General features: G+C 42.2%; 1 protein-coding gene across 2 annotated transcripts in view; it reads right to left on the reverse strand.

The window, feature by feature from the left end:
- The window catches only part of SNCAIP (synuclein alpha interacting protein), a 305302-nt gene that overhangs the window by 51056 nt on the left and 232767 nt on the right, over positions 1-21479 (reverse strand). For both annotated transcript variants that reach the window (XM_075324945.1, XM_075324952.1), the window contains exon 6: positions 19675-19854. In XM_075324945.1, the coding sequence (XP_075181060.1) occupies positions 19675-19854 (180 nt within the window). The remainder of the gene's footprint in view (positions 1-19674; positions 19855-21479) is intronic.

The following is a 21479-nucleotide window of genomic DNA, read 5'->3' on the forward strand; positions in this document are numbered from 1 at the left end:
GCGAGCAGGAGCCGGCACTGGCAGCTGCGGTAAGCTGTAACCAGCGTAAACATCGGGTAACCAAGGGAAGACCTTTCCCTGGTTACCCGATATTTACCTTCGTTACCAGCCTCCGCTCTTGCTGCCAGTGACGGCTCCTGCTCTGTGCACATGTGGCTGCAGTACGCATCGGGTAATTAACCCGATGTATACTGTAGCAAGGAGAGCAAGCAGCCAGCGCTAAGCAGTGCGCGCGGCTCCCTGCTCTCTGCACTGACATGTAGCTGCAGCACACATCGGGTTAATTAACCCGATGTATACTGTAGCAAGGAGAGCAAGGAGCCAGCGCTAAGCAGTGCGCGCGGCTCCCTGCTCTCTGCACTGTGACATGTAGCTGCAGTACACATCGGGTTAATTAACCCGATGTGTACTGTACCTAGGAGAGCAAGGAGCCAGCGCTAAGCAGTGTGCGCGGCTCCCTGCTCTCTGCACTGTGACATGTAGCTGCAGTACACATCGGGTTAATTAACCCGATGTGTACTGTACCTAGGAGAGCAAGGAGCCAGCGCTAAGCGCGGCTCCCTGCTCTCTTCACATGTAGCACAGCGACGTTATGATCGCTGCTTCTGCTGTGTTTGACAGCTAAGCAGCAATCATAACAGCGACTTACAAGGTCGCTGTTACGTCACCGAAAATGGTGACGTAACAGCGACGTCGTTGTCGCTGTCGCTTAGTGTGAACCCAGCTTTAGGGGGAATGTGACTCCTTGTGCAGAGTGTAAAGGTGGCTTTACACACTGCAACATCGCAAACGACATCGCTGTAACGTCACCGGTTTTGTGACGTTACAGCGACCTCCCCAGCAACATTGCAGTGTGTGAAACACATCAGCGACCTGGCCCCTGCTGTGAAGTTGTGATCGCTACAAATCGTTCAGGACCATTCTTAGGTCCTTTGTTTCCCGCTGTGCAGCATGATCGCTAGAAAGTTTCAGTGTGCAAAGGGGACTTTACAGCGACTTCCCTTTCAAAAAGCTGCTTTACAACGTCCCCAACAACCAGCTAGGTCGCTCTGCAGGTCCGGATCGCTGTTGCGCCGTTGGCCAGGTTTGCCTGTTTGACAGCTCACCAGAGACTTTGTAGCAATCCCGGCCAGGTTGGGATCGCTGGTGGGATCGCTAGAAAGTTTCAGTGTGTAAACCCAGCTTAAGGAGACTTATAGGCCATGCAATGCTTCTCAGGGGAACTAAATATGCAAATAGCCTCTTCAGAAGAATGGAGCCAGAGATCAAATCCTCTTGCTTCTAAAGAGGATATCTGCATCAGTTAAAATGATATATATATATATTTATTTATATTTATTTCTGTTGATACAAACTTGATGGGGCACTTCCAGTGCTCAACTGATTGCCTTTAAAGGGAACGTGTCATCACTTTTTTGGCTATAAGCTGCGGCCACCACCACAGGGCTCTTATATACAGCATTCTAACATGCTGTATATGAGAGCCTAGGCCGCTGTGACTACATAAAAAACACTTTATAATACTACACACGCTGCAGTGGCATTGGGTCACGGAGGCATCTCCGTTGTCCGGTGCCGGCGCCGCCTCTTTCGGCTATTTTCGTCCTCCTTCTTCTGAAGCCTGTGTGCATGACGCGTCTACGTCATACACACTCGCCGGTCCTGCGCAGGCGCACTACAATACTTTGATCTGCCCTGCTCAGGGCAGATCAACGTGCACCTGCTCAGGACCTGGATGACGTCGGACGCGTCATACACCGCGGCTTCAGAAGAAGGAGGACGAAGATGGCCGAAAGAGGCGGCGCCGGCACCGGACAATGGAGACGCCTCTATGACCCAATTCCACCGCAGCGCGACCGTTAGGTAAGTATTATAAAGTGTTTTTTATGTAGTCACAGCGGCCTGGGCTCTTATATACAGCATGTTAGAATGCTGTATATAAGAGCCCTGTGGTGGTGGCCGCAGCTTATAGCCAAAAAAAGTGGTGACAGTTTCCCTTTAGGAACATCCACCTAATGTGGCTGCTGCCATCACGTGATATTAATTATCTAGTCAGGGCAGAGGAGCAGCACATATCAGAGAGGTGAGTACAGTTTTTTTTTTATTCTTAATTACTCACTCTTTGCCCCTAGATAATATGTTTTAAAGTAGGGAAAAATCCCTTTAAGGATGTGGGACAACACCTTTAAGGACAAAAGAAGTAAAATACAATGAAACAGTTAAAAAAGATCCATCAGCGCAGTCTCTGTTGTTGAATTTCAGAGTTTTGGAAAAATTATTTACTGACTTTTGCTAGGTTCTGTTTGGCAATCTGCACACATGATACAACGGAAACTTTCTGTAATAGTTATGTCTACATTGTATTTTTAAGGCGAGTAATATAATGAAGTTATGGCTACCATTTTATGATATTAAACTTTTATTGGAAGAAGCTCTGTAGTTGCTGAAGTCTTTACATTTGTCCTAGCTACATGACCGCATTCTATGACTTGTAATATAACTAATCATTTATTAATATTGGGCTTAGGTCAAAATTCCGGGAATAAAAAAGCAGAATCTGCTCGCTGCACTGGCTGTTTGTAGCCTTAGATGTATGTTTTATGTGTTCTTTCCAAATGATTATGCCTTATTTACGACTGGAAGGTGTCTTAGAGAATTCCCTCTTTACTCTTTTTCCAAATATATTTAATCTTTGTTGAACCAGACAGACTCCTCATTGGAAACTATCCAAAATAAGAAAAAAAGTTCATCATGATTGAACCTTATGGCAAAAGCATTAGAAAACCTGTCAGTCTGCATGCGCCTGGGGTTATGAATCAGGCCTGTAAAGGAGACGTTTCTCCACTAAAATGACTTCAGGCACCATTTATAATCAACATATTTAGCTTCTGCATATTTTTAATACTTTGACATGAACTGAAATATGGTATTTATGTAAGTCAATGTAATAACAGCAACAGTGAGATGTAAATTAGTGCATAGCTATGCTGGGTTGCTGCCGTGTTTCCCCAAAATAAGATACTGTCTTATATTATATATTTTTTTGCCTCGAAAAATGCGCTAGGGCTTATTTTTGGGGAAGAGCATATATCTGGGGAAAAGAAAAACAGACACCCCCAGGAGAAACATACTTACCAGACCCCAGACATCTGCGTCGCTCCCAGGTCCTCCTGTGATTCACAGCTCGTGCTCCCAGCAGATCCTTGTATGCTCCACAGAGGTCCTCCCTTGCTTGTGGCTGGCACTCACACCCACACCCACCCACCCACCCACACACACACACACACACACACACACACACATCACAGGAACATCATGCACACACAAAAACATTCAGAGGTATCATACTGCCTCTGGCCAGCAGTGCTGTGGAACATGAGGACCTGCAGCGAAATGCATTGAAGACCAGCAGTGGAACACATCAATGCAGGAAATTAATCAATGCATTCCACTGCAGGTCTTCATGTTCCACTGTGTCTCAGGTCCCAGTAGCAGTATGGTAGCAGTGTGTGTGTGTGTGTGTGTGTGTGTGTGTGTGTGTGTGTGTGTGTGTGTGTGTGTGTGTGTGTGTGTGTGTATACCACTGCAGATCCTTGATGTGTTCCACTGCAGGTCCTCGTGTTCCACAGTCTCCCGGTTGTCGCCTGGTGATTATGATCGCAGGGTCTTCTCTCTTCTTTCTTTTGGGGGTGTCTGCTTTCTATAATGAAGTATCCCACAGTATTCTCTAACCTTTTTAGCTCCATGGGCACTTCATTACTGAACTGCAACTAGGGCTTATGTTTGGGACAGGGCTTATAGTTAAGCCTTAGTCCCAAAAGGGTGAGGGCTTATTATCAGGGTAGAGCATCTTTTCGAGGAAACACAGTACTTGTATCTCCCCTTTTTTGCTTTATAATGGATATAGAAAATTGTTGGCAATGCCAGATCCATCACACACAAAACAGTTTTCTTTTTTTTTTTTTTTTTGTTTATAAAACTCCGTGCTGTATCTACTCTCTCTTGTTCCTCCTTAAGATTTCCAGGAGTCAATTTTTTCACATATTTGCAGTAGAAATAATACATCAATTATACAACTCATGGAACTGATTCATCAAAAAACTTGCCAGAATTCTGGAGTACATTGGTTTCAAAACTCAGCAAAATTTTGGCACAACTCAAAGTTGAGCAAAATTGTTGTGACTTTTGATGTTGTCATAAAAAAATTGTTTAAAAGAACAGAGAGTCCTCAGTGGTTGATACCTTTTAATGGCTAACTGAAAAGATGGTAATAATTGCAAGCTTTCGAGACTACTCAGGTCTCTTCATCAGGCATGGTATAACACAAAATCTGAAGAGTCACGTATTTATACACAACAGGACTTAGAATAGTTAGCCATTAAAAGGTATCAACCACTGAGGACTCTCTGTTCTTTTAAACAATTTTTTTTATCTCTACTGGCTAACACGGTACAAAGATATATTTTACTTGATGTTGTCATGGAAGTTTCACCCAAAATAAGTGGAGCTGATGGCAGGACAGGGGACAAGAAAGGGACGTGATGCCACAGATCATCTAATTCATGCCAGAAATCTTGCTCCAGTCAAGGACTATAGTAAGAATTAAGGCATGGCGCATGCCACTTCATTAGCTAATCCTAATTCATGAGTAGGTGGCACTGCTTCATGAATTAGGAGTGTGTGACTCCACCACGCCTCCACATGAAGACAAGCAAGAAAATTGCTGGTCTTGATTAATCAGTTCCATAGAATGCAAGCTTTTACTAAATAAAACTCTCTCTTTAGAGGAGGTACTAGGTCTTCTTAAAGGGGTTGTTTGGTATAAAATGATAAGTCTGCAGTCACTCTATGTGACTGCAGACTTATGAATCCTCCAAGTACACACACCGTGCCCTACGAGGATTTGACGGTTTCTGAGCTGGGAACAGCGATTACATGACTACAATTGTGCAATTTGCATGTTCCCAGACAGAATCCGACTAGTGGGCGCGGCCTCACTCAATACAAGTGTATGGAGTGGGTGCGTCCGACTAGTAGAAGTGGCCGTCTAGTGGGCACGAACTTGCTCAATACATTTGTATTGAGCGAGACTGCGCCCACTAGTCGGGTTCTCAGAATCTGGAGAATTATCGCAAAGCAAAAGGAGCCAGGAGGGAAAAAGGCCCATTTCAACCTCCAAAGCAGGGGTAATTGTGCATTATGTTGACTGCAAAAGGCCCATATACTGTATAATTCTTGCCAGGGGCCCTGTGCCGTCTGTACCCGTCAGTGGTGTGTGCACTGGGAAAATTCATAAGTTTGAAGTCACAAACAGTGACTGCAGATTTATCATTTTAGACTGGACAACCCCTTTAACCAATTCCTGCCTGGTTCAATTTTCATTTTTGTGCTTTCACTTTTTTCACTCCTGTCTTCCAAGAAGCATAACCTTTCCATCAATAGAGCCATATGATGCTTGTTTTTTTTGCAGAACATGTTGTAGTTTTCAATGACACCATAAATTTTACTTTAATATGTACTAAGTACGGAAAAAAAATCTACATGGGCTAAAATGATGAAACAAATGTGATTCTGTCATTGTTGCTTTAGAATTGATATTTTTTTCTTTAGTATTCACTGTGTACTAATACTGACCCCCTAACTTTACTCAGCAGGTCAGCATGATCACTGTGATTTTTTTCTTAAGGGAATCTGTCAGAAGGATTTAACACTCCAAACTAAATATATGAGCATGTAGCTTTTTCAAAGACAAGTCCATCAATTACTTGGAGGTGGAGGCTGCTCTGGTCCTGAAATAGAGCTGGAGTGACAGAGGTTTCATAGCTACATCCTCATTTACATATCATTTCAAACACGGATTCCTCAGTAATGGAGGAACTGGACCATATAAAGGTATTTCTGGACTTGTCTTTGAAAGAACTATACATGCACATAATAATTTGGGTAGGGAAATCCTGCTGACAGCTTCCCTTTAAGCATTCACAGAATGGCATAAATCATTTTATATTTCAAACAATTTGACTGTTCCAGACACAGCGTTACCAAATATGCTATATTTTTTTTCATATTTCAACTTTTAGGAAATATTTTTCACATTTTTTAGTCCTTGTAAAATTAATGATCTCCCATGAAGCCCAGCCATAGGCAGTAGCCCCCAGCTGTTATGAGAACATGATCTGCATCCAGAGATGACAAAAGCAAAAGTGGAAGGGACTTTCCTCGCAAAACCAATCACTTCAAATTTACTGTCAACATTTAAGTGGTTGAATAGCAGAGAAAATCTCTACAAAAGCAGCAATCTGGGCTAGCTCAAATGGCTGCTGTTAGAGTAGGGGTACACAATCTGCGGCCCAGGGGCCACATAGCCCGCAGTGCTATTCTGTACGGCTCCCAACCATATGGACAGAAAAATTCTTGTCTGACAGGTTATCTATATGTGAGCAGCCACACATTTGAAGAGTAAAGGCAAGTAGCGGAGGAGCAGGGACTGGCAACTACTAATGCTTCACTGTGTAGAGATCTATGGATGCTCATATGTCTGGAGAATGGGGTCTCATCACCTGTTCGGCACTCCAGAAAGCAGTATGTGATCTATGGGCCCTGGCGGTGACCTTTTATCCCTATCGGTGGGCTGTTGTCTTCTATGAGGAACTTTGGATGGGACAGGACCTCTATTCTTGCCCTCAATTGGTTAATTAACCAGGCCGCTGGTTTCCGGTCCTGGCTTCAGGGTCCGAGTACCCCCCCTTTGTGCTCCGGTTTCCAGGTTTGTTCCCCATATCGGTACCGCCGGGCTACAACCCTGTCCCGGTCCACCTCGGTTCTGCCGAGCCGTCTTCCCATCTCCTGCTGACGGAGACCACCGTCTGCCACCTAACCAAAAGCACAAGGACTCCAACCCTGGCACCGTTCAACTTGAACTTTCTCTGCTGGAGCTACACCTAGCTCCAGCCCACACTCCTCTCAACTTGCTTGTTTTCCCGCCCCGGGCTGTCTAAATCCCTGGGTGGGCATGTCCAACTGCCTGGTCACACCCACTGGTGTGTCTATCTTTCCCTAAGGGCGAGTGATTATTGTTTCAGGTCGGCTGTGTGTTTCCTAAGTGAGGGAAGGTGTTATGCGGGGACCTATCTGTGACTACCTGGTTTTGCCAGGGCGTCACAAATTAGCCATGTGTCTCTCTCTGCTGTAGATTATGGGAGCTCTGAAATATTAGGCAGTAAGTATAAAACCCATGATCTATTGTAGTGTCAAACAGTGTTCAACTCTAAACTTACCAGGTGTCATGGCGTCTTCTGACTGTCATTTGTGTGGGTTTAACCACTCTATCCTGGCCCTCTTCTGTCTTGAAAGTGAAGGGTATTAGACCACGGCTATTCTGGAGTTAGGACTATGCTGGCGGTCCAGACCTCACCACCATCAGGTGTACCTTTGTGATAATGGATAGTTAGGGAATCGCCAAGCCTGAGGGTCAAGCTTAGGAGTCCCATTCCCAGTTCTACATCACCCATTGTGACATGTAGGTAGAGATGGGCAGGAACTAAAATGTTTGGGTGCTCCAATCATTCCCTGAAGGGAGACCACTCTTTGTGATTTTGTTTCAATACTCGGCCAAGCACCGTGAGCACCCGAGCACCCTGATGCTCGATTGAACATTGAGCAGTGCCAAGCACACTTGCTCATCACTAATTGTAGGGAATCATGTGCATGTATAACCTCTTTCACTTTATGGCCTACTCAAACAGTTTTTTACAACTATTTAGAAGTAGATTTTACTGCATATGCTTATTTAAAGAATATTTAAAGCATTTTTATAAGTCTTCTATTAGTTTTACTGGGAAATGTTAAAAATAACGTGAAAACTATTGTTTGGTTTGCAATACAGGAGCTTTTCCTATTAAAATCAGTCAGAAGATGATTCAAAGAGTATTTGACGCATTTTAATGTACAACCTGTCTGAATATACAATTAGATTGCTGAGAGGAAAGAGCCCTGTAGGTAGATTTTATAGCAGGTACTTTTGATATGCCATAAATGTCACAGAAGGTAATATCTCTTTAATTTTTAGTGCATCCGCCAGATAGGGGTACATTGTTATACTGAACGAAACAGTAAAAAAAGGTTGTGGCCAGAGGGGGCTGCAAATAGAGGGATTAGAAGTACCTGTCATAAGTTTTGGGCAGCTTCTGAGCGTTCTCCGTGCAATTGAACGCAACATACACAAAAATTATATTGCAACACCAAGAAGGAAAGTCAAGGATTTATGAAATCAAACCATTGATAGACATGGTGAAAATATGCAAATGATGAAAAAATGAAAAGTACATTTCCAAAACATCTCAATTCATTGAGTATAGAGTATGAGTGACACAAGCAGAAATAATGTACAATATTCATTCAAAATTGACTGTAACGTCCCCCAGAATTTTTTGGGTCACAAATTCAGTGTATCTCTGTCTGTCTTTTGGAGCAGAAAGTCAAATTGAGGTTTTATCTAGATTTCTGACTTGTATTTTATTAATCTTGTTAGACAGTGAGCTTGAGCTGCTTATCGAAAGAGGAGGTGAGTCGGATTAGGGTTCCCGTGCTGCTGTAGTCCGAGCAATGATAATGTCCTGGTGCTAAAACAAACATTACAAATAAACAACAGCTCGGATCTTGATGAGAGAAGCATTGTTGAAATCTGTTTTAACCCCTACAGTATGTGGTCTTCATATTACATAGCAAAAAAACTGCTAACAAATTCAATTTAAAGAGTTCAACAACTATCTTTTTATTGTAACAGATGTGCTAGACCTATGATTTGTAGGCATTTTTAGCCTTTTTTGTAGACCAGGTTCTCCTACTGCACATGTTAGTGCACAGCTCTCCTGTTCTAAAAATGCCAATTAATGGAAGTTCATGTGACCAAGATCTGTCCACCAGTCTCCTCCAATTAAACACTGTGCATAGGAAAGTCTTCCCTTGGTGGACACTGATGGACAGGTCTGGTCACACAATCCTACAGTAGAAGCCATTTTCTTCTGTAAGGAAGGCTGCACCAATTACCAGGTGGCATTTCACAAAGATAAGAGCTGAACGTGTAATCCCTATATGTACAGAACAATACTTGCTTTGAGACCTATGTGGCCTGCAGTTCTTCTAAAGGGAGAAACAAAAAATATATATAATCTATACTTAACATCAAAGAACCGCATGACAAGTGAAGTATGCTGGCTCAAGCCCTGGAGGACAGGAGAAAACATTCTTCATTCCAATTCACAAGTGTTACAGAAAAACAAAACATATTCTTTAGTACCCAGAACATTCTTATGTTTATTCATATAAAGTAAAAGTAATTGAGATAAAATGTCTGAAGACAGAAATGTAAAATCTTTAATGTGGCTATTTTTTATTAGGACTATAAACAAAAAGTCATAATTCATGATAATTACAGGCTTTTATTACAGAAGCACTGCCATGATTTATTTTCCCCTAAACATGTTAATATGTATATGTAGTGTATATACAAAAGAATCCGGCACTTACAAATATGCCAAGAAGAAGAAATCCTTTATTTAGGAATGCAATCCAAGGAATTGTGTACATTTTAGTCTAAAACTCAGACCTTCATCAGACAAATTGTTAATAGGATAAAGAACCAGGACAAAGCGCTACAGTGCCTTGCAAAAGTATTTGGCCCCCTTGAATTTTTCAACCTTTTCCCACATTTCAGGCTTCATACACAGATAAAAAATTTAAATTTTATGGTGAAGAATCAACAACAAGTGGGACACAATTGTGAAGTTGAACGAAATTTATTGCTTATTTTAAACTTTTATAAAAATATAATAAACTGAAGATTGGGGCGTGCAATATTATTCGTCCCCTTTACTTTCAGTGCAGCAAACTCACTCCAGAAGTTCATTGAGGATCTCTGAATGATCCAATGTTGTCCTAAATGACTGATGATGATAAATATAAGCCACATGTGTGTAATCAAGTCTCCGTATAAATGCAGCTGCTCTGTGATAGTCTCAGTGTTCTGTTTAAAGCACAGAGAGCATCATGAAGACTAAAGGAACACAACAGGCAGGTCCGTGATACTGTTGTGAAGTTTAAAGCCGGATTTGGTTACAAAAAGATTTCCGCAACTTTAAACATCCCAAGAAGCACTGTGCAAGCGATCATATTGAAATGGAAGGAGTATCATACCACTGCAAATCTACCAAGACCTGGCCGTCCATCCAAATTTTCATCTCAAACAAGGAGAAGACTGATCAGAGATGCAGCCAAGAGGTCCATGATCACTCTGGATGAACTGCAGAGATCTACAGCTGAGGTGGGAGAGTCTGTCCATAGGACAACAATCAGTCGTACACTGCACAAAACTGGCCTTCATGGAAGAGTGGCAAGAAGAAAGCCATTTCTCAAAGATAGCCATAAAAAGTGTCATTTAAAGTTTGCCACAAGCCACCTGAGAGACACACCAAACATGTGGAAGAAGGTACTCTGGTCAGATTAAACCAAAATCGAACTTTTTGGGCACAATGCCAAACAATATGTTTGGCGTAAAAGCAACACAGCTCATTACCCTGAACACACCATCCCCACTGTCAAACATGGTGGTGAAAGCATCTTGGTTTGGGCCTGATTTTCTTCAGCAGGGACAGGGAAGATGGTTAAAATTGATGTGAAGATGGATGGAGCCAAATACAGGACCATTCTTGAAGAAAACCTGTTGGAGTCTGCAAAAGACCTGAGACTGGGACAGAGATTTGTTTTCCAACAAGACAATGATCCAAAACATTAAGCAAAATCTACAATGGAATGGTTCACAAATAAACATATCCAGGTGTTAGAATGGCCAAGTCAAAGTCCAGACCTGAATCCAATCGAGAATCTGTGGAAAGAGCTGAAAACTGCTGTTCACAAACGCTCTCCATCCAACCTCACTCAGCTCAAACTGTTTGCAAAGGAAGAATGGGCAAGAATTTCAGTCTCTCGATGTGCAAAACTGACACATACCACAAGCGACTTGCAGCTGTAATGGCAGCAAAAGGTGGCGCCACAAAGTATTAACTTAAAGGGTCCGATTACGGTAATATTGCACGCCCCAATTTTCAGTTTATTATGTTTTAGAAAAGTTTAAAATAAGCAACAGATTTTGTTCAACTTCACAATTGTGTCCCACTTGTTGATTTTTCACCATAAAATGTACATTTTTTTATCTTTCTGTTTGAAGCCTGAAATGTGGGAATAGGTTCAAAAATTCAAGGGAGCCAAATACTTTTGCAAGGCACTGTATGTAACTAATGAGTGGCAGCCCAATGAATATGCACACATCATAGTTACATAGGTTAAAAAAAAGACCTAGTTCCATCTAGTTCAACCTTCCTCCACTGAGCTACTGCCCATTACTTACATAGGGCTTTGTCCAGGTTCTTTATCTTATTAGCAAATCATCTGATGAAGGGCTGACTTTTGACTGAAACGTTACACAATTCTTTGAATATCATAAAGCATATATTTTTTGGTGATTTTTGCGAGTGCCGGATTCTTTAGTATATTGAATATATAGAGCGCCCATCTATACAGAGTGACGTATATCCTTTTTCTATATGTAGTGTGCAGTGAGTGTATTAATATATTCACTCACTGCTGTCTTCTCCGGTATCCATTTTGCTCGTCTTCTCATGATGTCACCGCTTTTCAGACTCTCCAGGTGATGCTGCTCTCTGCGTGACCCGGAAGTGGCTATTACAATGTAAGTCTATAGGGTGTCAGAATGAGGTTCTATAGACTTACATTGTAAAAGAGAGTTTCAGCTCATGCATACAGTGATCTGGAGAGTCTGAAGTGCTGTGATCTCACTGAGGAGCAGAACGGAGAAGGATAACAGAAAAGACGGCATTAGGTAAGTATATTAATACACACAACATGTATATATATACACACAGATTTAGGGGAAAAAAAGGTGAATGGGAGTGCTTAACATCACACTGTAAAAGAAATAGGCCACCAACACAGTATTCACGACGTATTGAGAAACACAACAACTGTGTAATTAAAAACAGTCCATAAATTATGGTAATATAAAACTCAACATGACAGAAATATGCAATGCTTAATACGCTTTTCCTTTTGCTCAATAGCAAACACACAGAAACTGTCAATTATATATTTTTTTTAAAGAGGTTGTACAGTGAAAAAAAAGTTATAACCTATCACTGAACGCTGGGACTCGCACTAACTGGGAATTGGCACCAATTGGCAGAATGGGGAATTTTTATCCCCACTCGGAATCTTTCAGACATCTGTGGTCCTCGCTCTGATCTCGGATTACAATGCATGGGCTGACCATGTGTCCCCCAAACCGAGCATGACAGGTTCATAGAAATATATGAAGCAAATATACTCTGGACAGGAGATGTGCGGCCAATCCGTACATTGTATGTGAGATCGGAAAAGATGATCACGGATGTCTGAAAAGCCGTTAGGAACTAGCAGCTGTGTGCATGCTCACTGTTTGCTCCATTCATTCCCTATGGGGATGCTGAATGCTGTGCTCACCTTTCTAGCATATTGTAGGAGTGGTATGGCAATCAAAGGTCCAACCTGCCACTCCATTTTTTAGTGGGGAGAAAAGTTCCCATTGAGGATGAAAATCCCCTACTTTATCAATCAACAAGTTATCACAGATCCTGTGGAGAGTTGATAACGTGTTTAACTCAGAAATGTCCAACGTAATTGTGTTAACATGTCAATGCGTTAGTTTGCAGGTTGCTATGCATCGCGTTGTTCAGATATTTCAATCACTGACGTGATATTAAAAGGGAATTTGTCACCTAATCTGATAGCAGCATGACGTAGGAGCAGAGATCCAGATTCCAGCAATGTGTCACTTACTGGTCTGTTTAGTGTAGTTTTGATAAAATCACTGTTTAATCAGCAGTAGATTATCATTAGAGGACTACTTGGTGTGCTGCAGGTAGTCCAGCATATTCATTAGCACTGTATAACTGCTAGATCTGCAGCAGAGAAAACATTGATTTTATCAAAAGGACAGCAAACTGCTCAGTAAATGACACATCGCTGGAATCGGGGACTCTGTCTCTACATTATACTGCTCTCGGATGGGGGAGCAAAACCCTGGTGACAGATTCCCTTTAAATCTTTATGAAAACAATCTGTTCTGTATATGGCAATGCAGATTTCATATTGCAGATTATTGTAAAAAACTCCAGACATCAGATCTGACATTCTGAGACAAAGCATGCTAGAGTATAGGTGCAGCACAGGAGAAGTCTTAGGCTGGGGCCACACAGGGCACTACTGCGTTCCTCGCATGACACTCGGCTCGGGCTGGCAGCACAGCGGGAGCCGAGTGGCATGCTAGTGTCCCTGCGTCTGAGGTCCGACTGTGCGATTTCTCTCCCTCTCTCCTCCGTAGCCAGCTATTGCGATTCTCGCTCTGCACGCGTGGTACACCGGTGTACCGCGAGTGCAGTGCGATTTTTCTCTCGCCCCATTCACTTGAATGGGTGTGAAAGAAAGAGTCTCGCCTTACACTCACAGCATGCTGCGATTGTTTTCTCTGTCCGATTAGGGCTGAGAAAATAATCGCTCATGTGCGCTGACACACAGGCTAGAATTGGTCCGAGTGGAATGTGATGTACTCCACTCGCACCGATTTTCTCGCCGTGTGGCTTAGGCCTTAAAGAAAGCTTTTCTGCCATGGCCTTTCCCCATCTTCTACATATATGAAATATTTTTTTATTTTTCAAGTAATTATGTTTCCGGTTTCCCTTATTTAAAAGAAGAAAGATGTAAGGTTTGTGTTAACGGTGTAACGTCAGCAAATATACGCATTGGTGTAGTGTTTTGACTGATCATACTGCCTACTATAATCACGAGGGACTGAAACAGTAAATTCAATCACTACTGCGTTACAGAGAATTGTTCACTGACTTGATTATTTAGTAGGGTCAATAGCAAGGAAAGGACAGAGACTGGAGATAAGCGGATCCGTGGTAGTTCGGGTTCGCCGGGTTCAGCCGGACTTTAGATAAAGTTCAATTTGAGACCCGGACTTGACCTGAACTTGATCCCGGAGCCTGAGCCCTATTGGAAGTCACTGATTGGGCTCTTTGCCTACATACAGCCTGCCATAAACAGAGCACTTCCAGGGGAGGGAGGGAGGGGTTGTTTTTTTGCATTCCCTACATCCAAAAAATCTTGTACTTACTCCCAGTCAGAGCCAATCAGAGACTGCAAGTGGCTCACTCTGGGCCGAGGGTCGATCACTGAGTGTACCCAAGCACCCCGATGCTCGATCGAGTGGTTTGCATACGTACTGCATCCAAACTCAGACATTGATTTTTTTAATCTGTGTTAGGTACAAACTCCGAACTTTACTATTTGGGTTCATCTCTACCAGAGATATAATTAAATATTTTTACAGAGTAAATAAAGCAATTTTTTACTACTTTCAGCATTGATAACGCATTGTCTCAGAGCTCTACACCATCATGATGGACAGACTGAAATAGAAAATAGGAAAGTGCCACAAATACTGTGATGGAAACCACGGAGCGGGTTAACGTGCCTAGTGCCTAATATACTGTAACATAGCAGTTTTAGAGAAATATACGAGTTTCATTTATTTTCTACTCCTTTCATAAGTTCTTTGGTTTATAGGGATTTTATTGGGGGATGGCAGGGCTCCAATTCCTTAAGTAATGCAGAAAATCAAATGTCAACACTTTAAATAGAGGTGATAGTTTTTTATTGGACTAAGTTAAAGAATCTGTTTTCAAAAGGCAAAGTTTGGTAAAAATCCCCAGTATTATTTAACGCAAAAGTAAATATATACTTGCCAAGTTGTAAAAATATGAGAGTTAGGGACAACGTTTCGCCTTATTTCTCATTATTGCATAACCAAAGTCTCAACTAAGCGTTTTAAGAAAACATGGCTCCTAAACTCAAAGTCTGTATGTTACCAAATGCAGGGGCAACATTAACATAAGTTGTGCTGATTTACACAGGGGTGTCGAGGTAGAGTCGCACTGGAGACCAGGGGCTTGAAGAAGCCTAAAGTCCTTTCTATTACATAAGAAGTAACAAATATATTACCTATGGTAGGAGAGGGTCCCGTAACTGATTTCATAGGGGATAAATTTAAAATTAGGTCAAAAATAAATCTAAAATGTGTCGCTGCCTCACTGTATTTGAACTGACAGCTAAGGACCGCAGATCATCATTTTTGTTTTGTTTTTTAAGTCACTTGTCTTTTTTTGCCTTTGCATATTCACAGTTTATTGTGCCAAATTTGTAAATATGGCGCACATTGTTAATAGATTTGTCTCAAAGTAAAAAAAAGGGGACTTTTTCTCCTGTTCTTAACCCTTTTAGGACTTTTTGAGCAAAAAGTTGCATCTTTTTAAAAATCTTGCATAGGTTGACAGAGGAGATTGGAATAGAGTTGCGCCAAATTGTGTGCCTTTTTAAAAAGTCTCTATTGACGAATCAGGAGAAAAGATCTGGCATCATTAAACGCCTCTCACAAAGCGTAAAAACGAAATAAATAGGCAAGCACGTAAAATAGACAAAAAAAGGCACCAAAACAAATCAAAAACCAGGTGTGAAGGCAATGGTGAATCAGGTACTAAATCTTTAAAGGGAACCTGTAAGGTCCAATATGCACCCAGAACCACGAGCAGTTCTGGGTGCATATTGCTAATCCCTGCCTAATGTTCCCTGTATACACTAGCATAGATAAAGAGAGCTTTAGAAAAAGTATTTGTAAAGATCTTTTATCGTATCTCACTCACCTCTCCGTCACTATCGCTGCCTGACGCTGGATTTCGGCTCAGTGTGCATGATCCCGGAGTTTAGGTCATGCGCACTACTTCAGTTTGAAGCCAGGACACATACACCCGACTTCATAGTGTGCATGACCGAAACTCCAGGGTCATGCGCACTGAGCCGAAATGCAGCATCGGACGCGATGGCAGCGAAGAGCTGAGTGACATCATCATGTGACGCTGAACAATCATTAACATGTTAGCACACCCACAGGGGCGTACTAACATGCTAATGGGGCCCACTAGCCAGGGAAATCAACGCCCTTGGGACTATTTCCCAAACTCAGCCTACGATAAAAGATCTTTAGAAATACTTTTTCTAAAGATCTCTTTACCTATGCTAGTGTATACAGGGATGGTTAGGTAGGGATTATAGATATGTACCCAGAACTACTCGTGGATCTGGGTGAATATTGCACCTGACAGGTTACCTTTAAATATCTCTTTTAGGCCCGTTTCACACGTCAGTGAAAAACACTGACATTTTTCACTGGCGTGTGAAACACGCACATGTCCCTGCGTGTGCCGTGAATCACGGCACACGTGGGTTGTCTAAGTGCAATCCGGGCTCCATTTTCCGTGGCTCGTGATTGCACTTAGTAATCAACTTACCTGCGCCCGCTCCCGCTCTCCATGGTGCTGATCGCTCCCGCGGTGCAGCATCCGGCCGGCGCTGACCCCCGCAGCAGCTGCTTCCGGGTCGGCTGTGTCGCGCATCATGAATATGCGCGACAATAATGAGCCGGCTCAGAAGCAGCAGGGAGAACGGGCTGCAGAGGACATCGCTGGATGCCGGGTGAGTAAAAATGATTTTTATTTTAAAAGCACGTTTTTTTCTGGCACGTGTTTCACGGACCACACCACTGCGTGGTCCGTGGGACATCAGTGATGCCAGAAAAAAATGGACATGTCTCCGTGCGGCAATCACGCACACGCGGGTACGCCGCACGGAGACACGTGCAGTGAAAAATCACTGACGTGTGAGCAGACCCATTCATTATAATGGGTCTGCGTATGTCAGTGATTCTGGTACGTTTAAAAAAAAGCACAAACGTACCAGAATTACTGAGGTGTGAAAGAGGCCTTAATAATATTTCTGTTAAAGTCAACAGATTAGAGCAGAATGGGCAACTTAATCAAACATACACTTTGGGACTCCAGCAAACCACAGATGGGAAAAACGTGGATCAGTGGTGAACCCTACTGAGAGTAGCTGGTCTACTAAAATTTCACCAAGAGTGAAACGACGTTGAATCCAGGGGGTCACAAAAATCCCAGATAACTTCACAAGACCTGGAGTCATCACTTATCTCAAAATAAAAGGCACTGGGCAAAAATGTCATCCATGGAAGAATTGCAAGACACAAACCACTGCTCACCAAAAAGAATACGAGGGATAGTTTCATATTTGTTAAAAACATGTTGATAAACCCCAAGACGTAGAGGAAATCTGACACCAGGTTTATGTTATCTCATCTGAGAGTAGCAAAATAGATCCTGATTCCAGTGAGGTATAACTTAGTTTCTTGGATGCAGCAGTTGTGACACAATCAGAGTTTCTAGATGTAGCATGAAACAGAGCTCAAAAAGCTACCTCTACCACACCACAGCTCTCTGTGTACATTGTATATTGACAATGAGTTACTTATCAGTGCTGGGGGCATGGATGGACCAGGAGGAACTTGTGACCTAGTTACATAGTGTTAATCTTCTTCTCATATAACTCTCAATGTAGTGAAACAACACACTGCCTAATAAGTGACACATTCCTTAAATCAGTATCTCAGCCTCTATCTCATGCTGGCCTTAGATTACATAGCAAAAACCTGCTGACAGATTCCCTTTAAGTCCTGTTACAACTGTAGGAAATCTAACACTGCATTCCACTATATAAACACCATACCAACAGTCAGACATGGCAGTAGTAGTGTGTTGGTGTGGGGCTGCTCTCTAAGAAATTTTTGTAGGATTTGCGCAATAATTTGAAGCATACAAGCAATTTCTCCACGGTAAATCTCAAAAGAAGCAAAAAAAAAGAAAAAAAATGGTTTTGCATTGGCTAAGTAAAAGTTCTGACTTGTATTGTGATGCTGTAGCAAGATCTTATATGGACCGTTCATGCTCGAAAACCCTCCAATATAATTGAACTTCTATAGTAGTATAAAGAAGAGTAGACACAATCTCTCCACAGCAATATAAAAGATTCATCACAATGGTTCAGTGGGTTCAGCCGGATTTTAGTTAAAAGTTCGGTTCTGGACCCGGAATTGATCCAAACGTGACCCAAAACCCCCATACAAGTCAATGGAGACTCAAACTTCTGTGCTCTAAAATGGCTAAGATTGTCGTAGTAAGGGCTAGGGGGCTACAAAAGGAAGCAAAAAAAGACATCCGCAACCGCCCCAAAAGTACCGCATCCATTAGTTACCGCCATCATTGCTTGTGAGGCATTACTGACTGCTGCTGACTGGCAGTAACCTTTGGAGACTCGTTCTGAGAAAGTTCGTAGAATGAAGCTCCATAGGAATCAAATTGTGTCATGGGACATTACTTCACTGGATTATGTGAGAACTTCCAGGATTTCCTTTGATTTAATAAATTGGTGAACAACACCATGTGGGTAAGTATTTATTAAGAATTTTTTTTTTTCCAGTGTGTGTTTTTTTTAACTCTATACTTGCTGGGTTAGTAATGGGGGTTTCTGAAAGACGTTTATTCATTACTAACCCCTGGGCTTGATGCTAGCTGTCAATTCACAGCTGACATCTACCCCAAAAGAATTACCCCAATTTCCACCACACCAGGGCAATGGGGAAGAGCCAGGTAAAGCACTAGAATTGGAGCATCTAATGGATGCACTACCTCTGGGAAGGCAGCAGGCTGCTACTTTTAGGCTGGGAGGGGTCAAATAACCATAAGCACTCCCAGCCTGATAATACCAGCACCCAGCTGTCTGCTTTTCCTTCACTTGGTGTCAAAAATAAGGCTGAGCCCATGCAGTTTTTAAAAATTATTTATTTAAACAATTTTAAAAAAACAGAGTGGAATTCCCTCCAGTTTTGATAATCAGCCAAGGTGAAGCTGATAGCGGAAAGCTTGTTGACTGGCTTTGCTGCATCCTTTCAACAAACTTTATTAACATACGAACAGTATCAGTACACCAAACTCGGATACACACTATTTTTAAAAGTCCATGTTCGAGTTCGAGATCTGGACACCCAGTGTTCGGTATGAGGCGTAGACTTCACAGATCAGGTTCGCTCATCCCATAACACAAGATATCAGACATCTTTGATTGCAATTGTTACTGTCAAGGGGCAAAATCAGTTTTTAGGCTTAGGGTTGAAATTACTTTTCCAAATGGGTAATATAGGTTTTAAATAAATCTTTATCTTCAGTAAAGGCAACAATTATTTAAAAAATTGTTTACTAGAATTCATTGGATGATCTGAAATATTTAAATTTTATAGAAAGAGAAGAGACTGATGAGGGGAAATACTTTTCATACAGCAATTTCTAATATGTAGGTAATAAAAAAATCAAAATTTACAGATTTCATTAAATGTTTCTTGAGCATTAGATAGAATGTCAGAGTAGACTGGAACACATTCAGACTGTCAATAATTGATATAACCCTTGGTATATCTCTAAGAGAAGAGGTGTATTATACAAGCATTGATTTGATGATCCAGCATGCTTTCCTTGCTTTTAGCCGGAGGTTAAAACTGCAGATTGCTCATGTCAGTTTTACACATTCACCTAAGTCTGAATTGTTATTTTATTTCAACGACACAAATACTTAAATGTTTGTTTTTATTGTGAGTATTACCTTTATTGCCAATCCAGCAGGCGTCAGCGTTTCTTCATTCCTCTCGCTTAAGCAATCTTCCCCCATAAGTGAGGTGAGATGCTGCAGACACTCGGCATGTCCATAGGATGCTGCAATGTGCAGAAGATTATTTCCATTTTCATCATGGATTTGGTCTAAATTATCTACAGCAATGTGGGGCTGTGGAGAGAAAAGGATGAGATATCATGTCTGTAAGCATTAAGTAACCATGTTCTGAAAAGTCAAGATTATCTCTAAAAACAAGGCACAACATCACTGATATTTTCTAGAAGTGAAAACCCTAAGGGGCACTTTGCACACTACGACATCGCAGCTGCGATGTCGGTGGGGTCAAATCGAAAGTGACGCACATCCGGCGTCGCAGTCGATATCGTAGTGTGTAAATCCTTTTTGATACGATTAAGGAGCGCAAAATCGTCCAAATCGTATCATCGGTGTAGCGTCGGTCATTTCCATAATTTCGGAAGGACCGATGTTACGATGTTGTTCCTCGTTCCTGCAGGCAGCACACATCGCTGTGTGTGAAGCCGCAGGAGCGAGGAACATCTCCTACTTGCGTCCTGCGGCTCACGCCGGCTATGCGGAAGGACGGAAGTGGGCGGGATGTTTATGTCCCGCTCAGCTCCGCCCCTCCGCTTCTATTGGCCGCCTGCCGTGTGACGTCGCTATGACGCCGCACGACCCGCCCCCTTAATAAGGAGGCGGTTCGCCGGCCAGAGCGACGTCGCAGAGCAGGTGAGTGCATGTGAAGCTGCCGTAGCGATAACGTTCGCTACGGCAGCTATCACCATGATATCGCAGCTGCGACGGGGCGGGGACTATCGCGCTCAGCATCGCAAGCATCGGCTTGCGATGTCGTAGTGTGCAAAGTGCTTTAGGCGAAGCAATAACGGTAAAAAAACAATATCACATATAATAAAGGTCATTGTGCCCTATAAAAGGTTAAGAAAATCACAGTACAACTTTGTTATATGCACGACTTATAGTATTGTATTGTAGTATATTCAGTAATTTGTGTGACATCTCAATACTAAACGTAAAAGGGATAATCTTGCCAGTCTTTAGCATTTCCTATCTTGTAGACATTCTTCAAGGATTCATTTTCTACTAACCCATTCAATTTTCTCCTGATGACTGGATGAGCCAGTGGGGCTTATTCAAGGATCAGGCCTAAGTTTTGGGCAGACAGGACTAATGAGGCAGGATCCTGCTGCAGCGAATTGTCTTACAGCCAGACAGAGAGGAGGAGGTGGAAGAGGAGGAGGAAAGACAAGACTGAGCTGCTGAGGCACATGGAGAATGTTTCTTGATATATTTCTCCTTTTAATTTGGAAACAGTTAAATTGGATAAATGGAAAAAAGGAGATTAGGGAACAAGTGCTGGGGTGTGATTTTTGTGTGTATTTTTTTCTTTTTAGCCCAACATATGTATGTTCTTCCCAGCAATTAATCAATATATATGTTTGCTTGTCCCAGTGCAGCGTAGAAAACGATTACTGAACTCTGGATGGTCACTAGGGAAATTTTGCTAAAAAAAACCCAGTGGAATTAAAAAGTGGCAGGACACAAAACTAGTCTATAGCCACCCCGGACCAGCTTTTCTCAGTGCCGTTCCATAGTGAGAGATCTGTCAAATACCTGAGTAGTGCTAAGAAAAGCCGGCCACGGGCTGGACCTGACTGGTCTCATCTCTGGATATGGTCCCCAGATAGATCTTCTAACGACATTTTTTCTAAAAAATTTCGGAGATGAGTATACTTGGCTACAATCGAGTAGCCAGGCTC

The sequence above is a fragment of the Anomaloglossus baeobatrachus genome, chromosome 1 (genome assembly GCF_048569485.1).
Source record: "Anomaloglossus baeobatrachus isolate aAnoBae1 chromosome 1, aAnoBae1.hap1, whole genome shotgun sequence".
NCBI lineage: Eukaryota > Metazoa > Chordata > Amphibia > Anura > Aromobatidae > Anomaloglossus > Anomaloglossus baeobatrachus.